General features: G+C 71.0%; 1 protein-coding gene across 3 annotated transcripts in view; it reads right to left on the minus strand.

Annotated features, from left to right (window-relative positions):
• Positions 1 to 449: 449 nt before the first annotated feature.
• BAHCC1 (BAH domain and coiled-coil containing 1) overlaps positions 450 to 12260 on the minus strand; it is a 36710-nt gene continuing 24899 nt past the window's right edge. For 2 of the 3 annotated variants that reach the window (XM_090061754.1, XM_090061753.1), the window contains 21 exons: positions 11929 to 12137; positions 11339 to 11497; positions 11055 to 11248; positions 10182 to 10530; positions 9387 to 10022; positions 8587 to 8771; positions 8244 to 8380; positions 7879 to 8007; positions 6562 to 6676; positions 6186 to 6456; positions 5660 to 5845; positions 5090 to 5409; positions 4897 to 5004; positions 4479 to 4762; positions 4332 to 4407; positions 4132 to 4240; positions 3926 to 4045; positions 3668 to 3841; positions 2317 to 3449; positions 1983 to 2219; positions 450 to 1903 (listed from right to left, as the gene is read on the minus strand). In XM_090061754.1, coding sequence (XP_089917880.1) covers positions 1697 to 1903; positions 1983 to 2219; positions 2317 to 3449; positions 3668 to 3841; positions 3926 to 4045; positions 4132 to 4240; positions 4332 to 4407; positions 4479 to 4762; positions 4897 to 5004; positions 5090 to 5409; positions 5660 to 5845; positions 6186 to 6456; positions 6562 to 6676; positions 7879 to 8007; positions 8244 to 8380; positions 8587 to 8771; positions 9387 to 10022; positions 10182 to 10530; positions 11055 to 11248; positions 11339 to 11497; positions 11929 to 12137 — 5338 coding nt within the window. In that variant the 3' untranslated portion in view covers positions 450 to 1696. Of the gene's footprint in view, positions 1904 to 1982; positions 2220 to 2316; positions 3450 to 3667; positions 3842 to 3925; positions 4046 to 4131; positions 4241 to 4331; positions 4408 to 4478; positions 4763 to 4896; positions 5005 to 5089; positions 5410 to 5659; positions 5846 to 6185; positions 6457 to 6561; positions 6677 to 7878; positions 8008 to 8243; positions 8381 to 8586; positions 8775 to 9386; positions 10023 to 10181; positions 10531 to 11054; positions 11249 to 11338; positions 11498 to 11928; positions 12138 to 12260 lie in introns of all 3 variants that reach the window. The other variant, XM_090061752.1, reaches the window with a different exon arrangement.

Raw genomic sequence — 12260 nt, forward strand, 5'->3', positions numbered from 1 at the left:
CGCCCTGGCCTCGAGCCTTGCAGGTCTCCCCAGGATTATGGGCACTCAGGACCCCAGGCCTGCAGTGGGGGGCATCTTGGAGCTGCACCCACCCCTCGTGCTAGGGAGCCGGAGGGTGACCAGTGCTAGCACCAGATTGCGCCGGGCTGGTGTGTACCCGCCGAATGGCAGCCTCGGTCGGGGATGCCAGGGCCCCTCAGCTGCCTTGCCCCATGTTCCCCCCCGGGCTGGCTGCAGGCTCCGGGCCTGCCCTGTGCCCCTGGCTCCTGCTGGCAGCCCAGGCGGGCACAGACCCCGGGCGCTGGCGGGAGGGGGTCACTCCGGCACTGGACCCACGTGCCCTGCACCCCCAGCCCCACTACTCGGCATCCGGACCCCAAGCGGTGTCCCTCGGCACCCCTCCCCTGCCCCAGACCGCGGCCCCGAAAAAGCTGCGGGCACTGCCGCCATTTCATATATTTATTTATAAGCCAAGTTATCAATAAAAAAGTTCCATACTAAAAGGCCTTTACATAGAGTTCGCTGCTCATAAAACCTTTGTTTCCTCCTTGGGGTTTTTTTGTTTTTGTTTTTCTTCCTCCCCCCACCCCCCCCTTTATTTTTTTTAAAATTTTTTTCCTCCTTTATTTTTTTTTCTTTTTTTGAGGTTTTTTTTTTTGTTTTCTGTTTTTAGTGTTTACATGGGAAAAAAAAAAAAAACCCAACAGGGTCCCCCTGGGGGGGCTGTACACATGTACAGGGCACGGCGCTGCCACGGGGGGAGACGGGAGGGGCGTATGCCGGGGCGGGGGGCAGAGGGGTCTCGGCTGGGCTGTGCTCCTTCTCCCCCTGCCCAGGGGTGCGGCGGGGCTGGGACGGGCCAGCGTCCTCCTGCCCTGGCGGGAGGTGGGGGGGGCTGCAGACAGCACAGGCGTGCAGGGGGCAGCGTTGGGGTCCCCTGGCCTTGCTTCCGGGTGCACCCTGCTTGGTGGGGGGGTGCTTTGGTTTGCCTGGAAAACTGCACCCCCCACCGCCCACCTGGTAGAGGCAGGGGTCTGATGAGCGGGGGGTGCCCCAGGACCTTTCCTGCCCCCCAGGTCAGACCAGGTCCCGCCTGGTGGAAGAAGGGGAGGGCACACGTGTGCCCATTCCCTTGGCACACCCCCACCCCAGAGGCCCCGTGCAGAGCCGCTGCCCCTCTCCCCAGCCCGTGCACACGGGTGTGGGTCAGAGGTAAGCATGCCGCAGCCTGGCCCCGCGCTGACACGCGTGCTGCGTTGCAAGCAGGAGCTGGGGGGGGTCTATATTACACAGGAGGGGGGGGATCTTTGCCCAGCCCCTCCCTATATACAGCAATTTCCCCAGGCTTCCCCGGCCCCAGCCAGGCTGGGGGCAAACAGTGCATCGAAAACGAACCCAAGCAGACGGCCGCCCCCCCGCCCCCCCACCCCCCGCTGCCTGTCGCGGTCTCTGCCGGGCGCAAATACACTATGTACACGCGAAATAAATAGAACAAGACACCTGATTTCTGCTTCACCTGCCAGCAAACAGTCAGAGGTACTAGGGAAAGTATGGCTTCAACGCGGCCCCTGGCGCTGGGGCGGGCAGGGGGGCTTGCATAACGGCCAGCGCCCCAGGCTCCGGGCTCCAGCCCTGCCCGCGGGCCGGGCGACGGCTTCTGGCCCCCCGGGGCCGGGGGCACGGGCGGGCGCCGGGGTCAGCAGAGGATGGGCACGCCGTCGGCGGTGACGAGGCGGCCCGTGGTGGGGTCGTAGGTGCCGGCCAGGTAGTAGAGGTCCTGGCGGTCCTGGTACTTCTTGCTGCGCGTCATCTGCTCGTAGTGCTCGCGCCCCACCACCTGGCACTTGTGCGAGATGGTCTGCACGTCGTTCTCGTCCTCGTGGCACGACTGGTACAGCGCGTTCTGCGGAGCGGGGCCCGGGTCAGGCTCTGCCCCCCGAGCCCGGCCCCGCCGCCCCCGGCCCGCCCCCGGCGCCCCTGACCTTGCCGTCGCTGTGCCGCTTGCCCAGCTTGGTCTCCTCGGGGTGGTAGAACCACTTGACCTTGACCACCATGTTGCTGCCCCACGACTCCCACATGCTCTCGATGCGGCCGATGTAGGGCAGGTTGGGCCGCCCGGCGGAGAGGAACACGGCGCAGTCCCCGACACGCAGCGTCTCTTTGCCCCGCACGATGGCCTTGTAGAACAGCTTCCGCGCCTTCCCCTTCATGCCCCGGCGCTGCGGGCGGCAGCGGGTCAAGGCCTGGCCCCGGTGCCCGCCGGGGCTCTGGGGGGGAGCAGGGCATCGCGGCGGGGGTCCGGACCGTGCTGCTTACCTGCGTGGGGTTCCCCGACCACCTCCAGAGCTGCCGCGCCGGCAGGAAGGCGGAGATCTTTGGCCGATTTTCCACCGACGGCAGGCGCTGCCTCCGGGAGAACTCTTTGGCTTTGGAGAAGCTCAGGGCCTCCTTGCGCTTGAGCTTGGCCTTGGCGCTGGCCGCGGCCGCCTTGGCGAGGAAGCAGCGGGCGGGCGGCGCGCCCCCCTTGGCGCGCAGGGCCTGGGCGGCGGGGGCCAGCAGGGCGGGCACAGGGTGCGACAGGCAGGTCTGCAGCAGCAGGGCCGAGTCCTCATCGTCGGAGCTGTAGGACGAGTCCTCGTTGTCGGAGGAGCAGAGGCTGGACGTGGAGCCCGAGCCCGAGCTGGACGAGGTGGAGGAGCCCGAGCTGGACGAGGACACGGAGAGCCGCGCCAGGAAGCGCGAGGGCACGGCGGCCGTGGCCAGCGCCCCGGGGCCCTCGTCCTCCTCGGGCTCCGAGTACGAGCTGTGGCAGTCGCTGTCGCAGTGCGGGCCGCACTCGCCCTGGCCCCCGAACTTGCGCAGCGCCAGCCCCACGGGCAGCGGGTGCGCCGGCGCCCGCCCCTTGCGCTCCTTGCCCGCCAGCCCCGGCGGCCCGTAGCCCTGGCCCGGCAGCGCTCGAGCGCCGAACGCCCGGTCGGCCGCCAGCAGCGCCTTGCAGGCCTTGCTCTTGGGCGAGGTGACGCCCTCGTGGTCCAGCTTCACCAGGCACTCGGCGCCCGCCCGGCGCCGCCCGGCCCGCCCGGCCTCCGCCTCCAGCCGCTTGGCCCGCAGCAGCTTGTGGGCGCCGGGCAGCGCCAGGCCGGCGCCGGGGCCGAAGGCGGCGTAGGAGCTGGCGATGCGGCTGAAGGAGTCGGCCCCGAAGCCGGTGCCGAAGACGGGGGCGGCCGCGTGGTGGTGGTGTGGGGTGAAGAGCGCCTCCTTGGCCCGCAGCCGCCGGGCACCGCTGCTCAGCTGGAAGAGGTCCTGCAGCACCGCCGCGCCCTTGCCCGCCGCCTTCCGCTTGCCCTGCGCCACGGCCGACCAGCTCAGCAGCGGGCTCCCGCGCCGGCCCGGGAAGTGCTCGCTCGGGGCTGACGCCCGCGCGCCCGCGCTCAGCGCCTCCGCCTTGCCTGGGGGCAGGAGCGCGTGCCGGGTCAGAGCGGGGCACCCCGCATCCTTGTGCCCCCCGCTCCTGACCCGCTGCCCATCCCCATGCCACTCCCTCCCAACCCACAGCCCCCTCACTCCCCAATCCTGCCCCTGCGCCCCCAAGTGACCCTCACTCCTGACCTGTGACCCCCCCTCCAGACCGGCCTGTCCCGCCCCGTGCACCGAGAAGCCCACGTACCAGCTTTCTCCTTGCTGGCCGCCTTCTTCCCGGGGTTCTTGGGGGGCTCGGGAGCATCGCACCCCTCGGGGCACAGGCTGGGGGCCAAGTCGCTGGGCGGGGGCAGGTCGCTGGAGGAGCGCTTTGTCCGCCGGCACATGCTGGAGGTGAGCAGCGCCGGGCAGGGCTCCGTGCCTGGGGGCGCAGCAGGCGTCAGGCCCTGGTGGCCCCCCTGTCCCCCCCCGAACACCCTGTCCCTGCACCGGGCCAGGGACTCACACTGGATCTTGAAGTCGGGGGGCAGGAGGCGGATGTTGGCCACAGCGATGTGCCCGGTGTCACCGTCATCAAACTCCACCATCACGGCGTCCGGGTCATCATCCTCGTCGCTCGAGGAGCCTGGGGGGGCCGGGGAGGGGATGTCAGCCCCCCTGGGGGGCAGGAGGGGCCAGACCACGGCACGCACGCACACGCGGGTCCCTCACCTCGCACCACGTTGCCTGGGTAGAGGCACCGGGACTTCTGGCTCCAGTAGGCGCAGACGCGGGTGCCAGGCGAGAGGCACCGGCGCGATGGGGGCCGCACGTCCAGCACCTGCAAGGCACCGCGGGGCTCAGCGCGGCCGAGGGGGCCGGGCCGCGACCCCCCAGCCCCTCCGCCGGCCCCAGGAGCGGGACGGACTCACGGCTTCCTGCAGCAGCTGCTCCTGGGAGTAGATGCGCTGGCGGTTCCCACGCTCGCCCTCCACCACGATGCTGTAGCTGTGCGGGGAGCCGCGGCGGTCAGCGAGCGCCGCCCCCAGCCCCCAGCCCCCGCCCCGTCCCCCACTTACATGTCGGGGGGCTGCACAGCCTTGACGCTGCCGGCGTACAGCAGACAGTCCTCCTTGGGCACCAGCACCGGCAGCCCGTCGCGCAGGTCCTCCTTGCGGATGGCGCAGGGGGGCGGGGGCGGCGGGCGGCTGCCAGCCCCGCCGTGGCCCCCGCCCCGCTCCGGCCCCAGCCCAGCCCCCGGGGCGCCCTCCTCCTCCTCCGAGAAGCTGCTGTTGTCATCGAACTCGAAGTCGTCCTCCACGGCGAAGCTCTCCAGCAGCCGGCTCACCGCCCGGCCCTTGCTCTGCGAGACCCGGGGGTCAGCCGCGGCGCTGGGCGCCCGCAGCCCCCAGGCCCGGCGCCCAGGCCCGTGGCATCTGAAAGCTGCCCGGGAGCTGGGCCAGTCTCAGGGGGCGCGGGCCAGCCCGGGTCCCTTACCTGCTTGGTGGCCATCTTGCTCTTGACCTTGCCCAGCTTCTTGCCCTTGCTGAGGATGGCCTTGGCGTTGCGGGGTGACAGCGCCAGCGAGAGCGCCCCGTTCTTCCGCTGCCGAGAGCACGACCCTGGTCACCGCTGCGTGGCGCCCACCCCGCCGGGCACTGCCCGGGCCCCCGCCAGTCCTGGGACTCACCCGCAGGGCCGACTGCAGCACCTTGCTCTTGCGCGTGGCTTTCTTGAGGCGCTCGCTGGCGATCTTTGCCCCGTCATCCCTGGCCCCCAGTGACCTGGGCTCAGCCCCGGGGAAGGGGCCGAGGGCCGGGGGGCTGGGGCTGGGCTGCCCCGGCTCCCGCAGGCTCTCCTTGGCTTTGCCCTTCAGCTTCTTCTTGGCGCTGCCCTCGCAGGCCCCCGGCTTCTTCCGGGCGGGCACCTTCTCCAGCGCCCCCACGCCGGGCTTGGCCGGGCGCCGCTTGATCTTGACCTCGCCCTCGGGGCTGGAGATGCGGCACAGCCCTGCGGGGAGCGGCGCGCTGCTTCGGTGGCTTCCCCGGGGCCTGGCACGTAGCTGGGAGCCGGGCGGATGTGCCTGCCGGTGCCCCCGGGACCCTGCCACCCACTCCATCTCGGCCGGACTCACCCAGGCCAAGTGTTTCCCAGGCTGCAAGCAAAACGCCTGGCACCCGCCCCCCCCCCCCCCCCATGTGCACAGGGGAGCCTGGGATGGGGTCTTCCTGCTCGGTACCCAAAGAGGGGGTCCCGTTACCTAGCAACCCCTGCCTTTCCTTCTTCTTCTTGGCCTTCTGGTTGGCCTCCATCTTCACCACGGAGGACGGGGAGGGCCCCAGCACAGCGGGGGGGCTGGCGGGCAGCAGGGCCAGCCCAGGGGGGTCGCGGGGCAGCAGCGTCTCGTCGCCCTCCTCGCTGTCCGAATCCCCGTCGGGGTCATCGTCTGTGGGGCAGGGGGGTGAGCTGGGACCCCCTGCCCAGAGCTCCCCCCCCATTGTGGGCGGATGCTCCCCCCGCTTCCTCCTTCCTGCATCCGGTCCCGTCCCCCCGCTTTGTTCTGTCCCGCGGGCAGAGGAAGTCGAGACTGTTCCCACTCTTGTTTCCGAGCTCGGCCCCCCCCACGAGCCGCGGGTCACCCCCGGGGCTGCAGCATGGCCGGCTATTTTTAAATGCCTCCTCCTGCGCAGCTGGAGCGGGGTGGCTGCGAGCTGGACCCTGCACAGTGCCCTGGGGGGCCTCTCAGGGCCTGGGCGCTTTGCGGGGACCCCCCAGCTCTGCCCTACCTGTGCCGCTGGCCCCCGGGCTGGCCTGGCCGCGGAAGTCGGGGGGGTCCCGGGCGGCGGGGCCCGGCGGCGGGTACTTGGAGCAGCCGCCCGCTTTGGAGCTCTTGGCCCTGGAGAGCTTCTTCTGGATGCGGCTGCCGGCGGCGGGGTCTTTCCGGCGGAAGGGGCCGAGGCCGGCGGGCAGCGCCTTGCTCTTCACCTTCTGCTTCAGCTGCGAGACCTTGGCGACCAGCTTGCTCTGAGACCCGCTCTTCTTGCACCGCACTTTGTCCTGCCGGGAGACCCCCGTCAGCAGCACCCGCCTGGCTGGGACACCCTCCCTCCCCGTGCCTACTCCCGAGGCGGGGATCGGGGCGCCCCGGCTGGCGGGACCTACCTGGGAGCTCTTGAGGCTGCCATAGGCGTCCTCGCCCATCTTGCTCCGCTTCTTCTTGGGCTCGGTGTCGCCCCGCAGCTCGGCGCACAGCAGGGACAGGCTGGCCTTCACCGACCTGCAGGGCAGGGGAGCCTCAGGCACCGCAGCGGGGCATCCGAATGTCCCCCACAACCTGCCCAGGACCCCCCTCGATGTCTGAGGCAACAGGCCCCAAGGCCGCGCCGCGGTGCATGCCCACGTGGGCCCCCCGCCCCATCCATCGCGGAGGGGGGGGTGACACCGGACGGCCTGGGACATTCCTGGGCTTCTCGTGTCCTCCTGCCACATTCCTGCCCCAGGGAGCTGCTGCGGCTAATTAACACCCCGGGGGTGGGGGGGGCGGCTGCTCACAATCCCCTCTTTCACCACCAGCTGTCGGGGTCTTGGGGGAGGCCGGGGCGCAGAGGGCCCTGGCCGGAGGCGGGGGTCTGGGGGCAGTGTTTGTTAGTCCCGGCTCTCGCTGAAGCCCTGAGAAGCCCTGGCAAGATGTGGGAAGCAGCTGGACCCGGGCAGAGTCACAAGTGCAGCCCCCCTTGCACACGCCCTGGCACTCGCTCAGGGTTTCGATCTGGAGACCCAGCTCCGTGCCACCCTCTCTGGGCAGACAGCCCAGCCAGAGCTGCCCCCACAGCCCCATCCTGCCCCCCAGCACTGGACCAGCCCGGCGCGCCCCCGAGAGCGGAGCTGGGGCTGCGGGGAGTTGGCAGGGCCCCGGGGGATTCCCGGCAGCCATATGTCAGAGCCGCGCCGCAGCCCCGTGCCGGTCTCCTTCCCCCGCCCGTCCCCTTCCCGGCGCGCGCTAATGTTTTGTGACATAAAACCCCGAGATTAATTTTTTTTCCCCCTCTGCCTTAATTGAAGGAACCATTTAGTGCAGATTTAACTATTATGGCCAAATCACGGGGATTGATGCCGGGCGCGCACGCACGCGCCAATCGTGCCTGGACGGGCGCAGAGGATTTATGCAAATGGGCCTGTCGGGAGAGGCAATTTGTAGCGGAGAAGGACAATTATACAGCGCCCGCGAGCGCGGGAACGGCTGCGCCGGGCGGCTAATGGGTAATCATAAAGCGCCGGCGGCAATGAACGCCACTGCAGCGTGACCAATGGCTTTATACTGCGCGGATAAAGAGGCTTTTATGCAACGGTGCCTTCTCCAGCCAGGGGAGGGGGCACGCGCCCCGCAGCCCCCCAGCGCGGAGCAGGAGCCGACGTGTGTCCCGGTCCCGCCTGCGCCCCCGCGGGCAGCCGGTCCCGTCCCCTCACGGCGCCACTCACTTGACTTTCCGGCTGTCAGCCTTGCCGAGGGCGCTGGCCTGGCGCAGGGCGCTGAGCGTGCTGCAGTGCTTGCGCTTCCGGGGCCGCCCGGGGCCGCGCCGGGCCGGACTGCGGGAGCTCTCATCGCGCCTGTGGGCACCGACGCCGGCGCGGGGCGGTGAGAGGCCGGCCGTGCCCCCTGCCCTGCCCGCGCCGAGTGCTGCCCAGGCTGAGAGCGGGCTCCAGCTCATCACACGAGTGGCCCCCTTGCGAGTGCTGGCTCTCCCACGTAGCACCCGGCAGGGTAGGCCTCTCCTTCCCCACTCTTTCCACCCTAAGACATCCCTTCCCTGCCCACTCCCTGCCCCGGCGCCGGGCCAACGTACTCGTGGTCGTGGCGCCTCTGCAGCTTCACCAGCTCCCGCTGCTTCTCCTTGTAGCGACGCTGCAGCTCCGCCAGCCGCATCCGCATCTCCACCTCCTGCGTGTCCAGCTGCTCGATGGCGGCCTTCAGCGGGCACACCTGGCCGGGGGGAAGTGGTCAGGCTGGGGGTCACTCCCCGCCGCCCACCCAGGGCAGACTGGGCACACGCCCGGGCGCCAGCTCTGGCCCTGGACCCCTTTGCATGGAGGCTTCTGCTGCCCCCCGGCACGTTCAAAGTCAGCGTCCAAGGGGCTGGAGGAGGCTCCAGAGTGGTCCGGGGGGCGAGGGGAAGGTGGGCTACTCACCGGCTTGGTCTTGGGGGCCCAGGTGTACTTGCGGCGCGGGGCCCGGGCGCGGGGCGGGGGGACGGCTGGCCGGGGGCTGAGGGCGGGCGGGCTGCTCTCCAACCCAGCGGCTTCCACCAGTGCCCAGGCGGCTGCGATGGTGGCCAGGTGCTGCAGGTTGAAAGCCAGCAGGTCTTCGTCCTCCACTGCTGGGGGGGGCGGGACAGCGGGCGGTCAGCGGGGGCCAGGGACCAGCCCCTGCCACACGCCGGGAGCTGTCGGACCCCCCTGGAGCCTGCCCGTCTGCGGCATGCTGCGCGGCAGCCCGGCGGGGGATTTATAGCCACACCAAATACCGTGGCTGCGGGGCGCTGGCAGCAGCCCACAGGGTGGGCGGGGGGTCTCCAGGGCAAAGGCTGGGGGTGCAGCCATGGTGGGGGTGGGGAGAAGGGGAGCCCGAGGCAGGGAGCAGAGCAGCTCTCAGCCTGGCCCATTCACGCACCCAGCGTACGGGTGTGCACGGGGCTGTGCTGCCATACACCCATGCACACACTGGTGCGTCTCGCGGTGCAAGCACATGCACACACGTCAGTGCATCTCTGCACACAGGGATGCGTGTGCACGAGGGGCAAGCGTGTGCACGTGTGTATTGGCCTGTTGGCAGGCCCAGGGCCGCCTCCGCCTGCACACTTTGCTCGGCCCAGCGCCGGCAGGAGGCAGCCTCGGGGCAGGCAGACGGGGCCGGAGCCCCGCGAGTGGGTGGCAGCAGCACGAGGCCGCGGCGCAGGCGCCCGTGGCTGGGGAAGGTGCGGGCAGCTCACCTGGGGCAGCCGAGTCGCAGCGGCGCTGCTGCAGCTCCAGATCGGCCAGCTCGCTGAGCAGGGCGATGCCCGGCACGCCGGCTCCGCAGGGGCAGGCCGCGGGGCGCGGGCTGAGGGCAGGCAGGTCCCCCAGGCCGACGCTGGCGGCGATCAGCGCGTCCAGCCCCCCCGGGTGCCCGCTCGAGGCGTCGCCCTCCAGCTGCTCGTCGCCGCTGCCCTCCGACACCTCCTCGTCTTCGTCCTCCTCCTCCGCGGTGAGCGGCGGGGGGCCCTCCAGCTCCTCCGCGCCCCCCGGCATCGCTTCCAGGCCCGTCCCGCCTGGCAGGGGGCTGTAGGGCGGCACCTGCCCCGAGACGGGCGCCAGCTCCCCGCAGGCCGGCCCCGGGGGCAGCAGGAGGCGGTGATGCCGCAGGGGCGGCACGGCCGGCTCGGCCTCGGCCACGGCGCCCACCTCGGCCCGCGCCACCACGGCGCCCGCCTCGGCAGGGGGGAACGTCCGGGACTGCTCGGGCTCCGCGGCCGGGGAGGCGGCTTGCATAGTGTCAGGGTCGGCCGGAGAGGCGGAGTGGGCGTCGGGCGCCAGCGGGGACACGTAGCCCAGCCCGCCGGCCGGGTAGCTGTAGCCGGGGGGCAGGTCTGCAGGGAGGCGCACGCGGTCAGCTCTGCCCTGCGCCCTGAGCTGGCCAGGCCGTGCCACGGGACGGGGGCCCTGCAGCCGGGCTCCGTGGCTCGGCGTGGAGCAGAGGCCACGCCGAGCTGCCCCGTGCCAGGGTCCCTGGTGCCCCCTGCTCCTACCTGGCTCGAGCGAGGGGGGGTAGTCCTGGGGGGGCTGCCCCTCCCCTCTCTTGTCCTCCACGTCGGTCCCTTTGGAGCTCTGCGAGGGCACGGGGCTGACGGCCGGGGAGCGCGGGGCCACGGCCGAGCTGGCGGCCGGGCAGACGGGTAAAGTGCAGGGGGCCGCGGGGTGCGCCGGAGGGCACTTGGGCGGGTGCCGCAGTGGGGGCGAGTGGCAGCAGGGCGAGAGCTTGGCAGGGCACGGGCCACCCTTGGCCGGGGGGTTTAAGGCAACTGGTTTGTGGGCTGGCTTCAGGGGCTTCTCCATGCCCAGCTCCTCCAGCTCCATGTGCTGCTCCTCCGGCTTCCGCTGCGGGCGCAGGACACAGCCCAGTCATACCCCGGGCACGTGGCTGCACACCCAGCTGCATGCCCCCAGCACATGGCCACAGGCAGCCACCACAGCCCAGGCTCATGGTCACATACCTAGTCCACACCCCGCACATAGTCACGTGCCCCAGACACCTGGCCACATGTCCCAACCCATGTCCTGGGGTTGTGGTGTCACACCCTGGCCCACATGCCCCAGCCCACGCCCTGGACACATGGCCACAAGCCCCAGCCAGTGCCCCAGACATCGGGTGCATGCCACTGTCCGTGCTCTGGACACGTGGCCTCATCCCAGCACCATGGCCATGTGCCTGAGACACGTGGCCACACACCCCAGCCATGCCCCAAACACAGGGCCACGTCCTGGACATATGGCCGCATGTCCCAGACACGCGTTCGTGTGCCCTGGCCCACGCCCCAGCCGCAGCAGCCCCACGGGCCAGACTCGCCCAGCCACATGCCCCCAGACCAGTCCCTCACCCTGGGCACTGCCTCCCTCCCTACCTGGATCTGCGCCTGCCTCTGCAGCTCCAGCGCCTGGGCTGCCCGCTGCTGCTGCTGCAGGGCGTAGAGCTCCTGCTGCCGCAGGAACTGGGAGCGCGAGTACACGGGCAGCTGCCCCGCATGCTGCAGGTGGGAGCCGGGGCCCCGGCCCGCGTACATGGGCGGCCACAGCGACGCCTGGTCCATGACGTCCGCTGCGGGCAGGGAGAGGAGAGTGGGCTCAGCCTGGTAGCTGCCCACCCTGGCACAGACACTGCCCCCGGGCCCTGCTGCCCTGCTCTTACCCAGCGTGTGTGGGGCGCCGTGGGCCGTGGGCTCCGTGGGCAGGATGACCAGCTGGGCTGGGGGCTCCTGGGAGAGGGGGAACACGGACTGCATGGCGCTGGGCATGGAGGCAGGGAAGCCGGGCGGCAGGTTCTGGTGCAGGGCCGGATGCCCGATGCCTGCGGGGGAGCAAACCGTGCACGGTCGGAGGCTGCCGGGGCTGGGGGACGACACCTCCCATGAGTATTTCCCCCCCCGCCTCACACATGCAGGCTGGAGGCCTGGGGAAGGGGCTGCTGTCTGCAGCCAGGCCGGCTGTGGGACCCCCGGCCCTGCTTCCTGGGGACAGGGAGGGCCGTGGGATCCCAGGGCAGCTCGGGCTAATGCCCCGGTGAGCCCAACATGGACCACGGGGCTGGCGTGGCAGGGGCTGCAGGTCGGGGCTGAGGGGCACCAGCAGGGTCAGGACAGAGCAGGGCTGCCATGGGTCCAGTGGCACCGTGCCCAGCCGCACTCGGGTGATGCCGAGCCTGGGGTGTCCATCCCAGCTGGGCTGCAGCAGTGGCTGTGAGGCCCGTCCACCCCGGCCCGGCCGCGGCGCCGCACTGACCGTACGAGTGCCCCCCCATCCAGAGGGAGGGGCTGCGTGTCCTGGGCAGCCAGTGCGTGTGGGCAGGGTGGGCATGGGCACCGGGGTCCCCCCCCAGCTGCCCGGCCGGCAGCGAGGACCCGCCGGCGATCATCAGGTGGGGGGTGAGGTCTCCGGGGCAGCCGCTGGACGGGTGGATCCTGGCGAACTCCACCAGCTCCTTGTTGTCCCTGCGGGCGACGGTGCCGGGTGAGCGGGGCAGGGCGGGCTCCATCAGACCCGGCGCCACCACTCCCAGGCTGGCACTGGAGCCCTGCGCCAAACAGTAGCCAGGCAGAGCAGCAGTGCCCCAG

The sequence above is a fragment of the Crocodylus siamensis genome, chromosome 8, assembly GCF_052110815.1.
Source record: "Crocodylus siamensis isolate JL-2025a chromosome 8, ASM5211081v1, whole genome shotgun sequence".
NCBI classification, from domain to species: domain Eukaryota; kingdom Metazoa; phylum Chordata; order Crocodylia; family Crocodylidae; genus Crocodylus; species Crocodylus siamensis.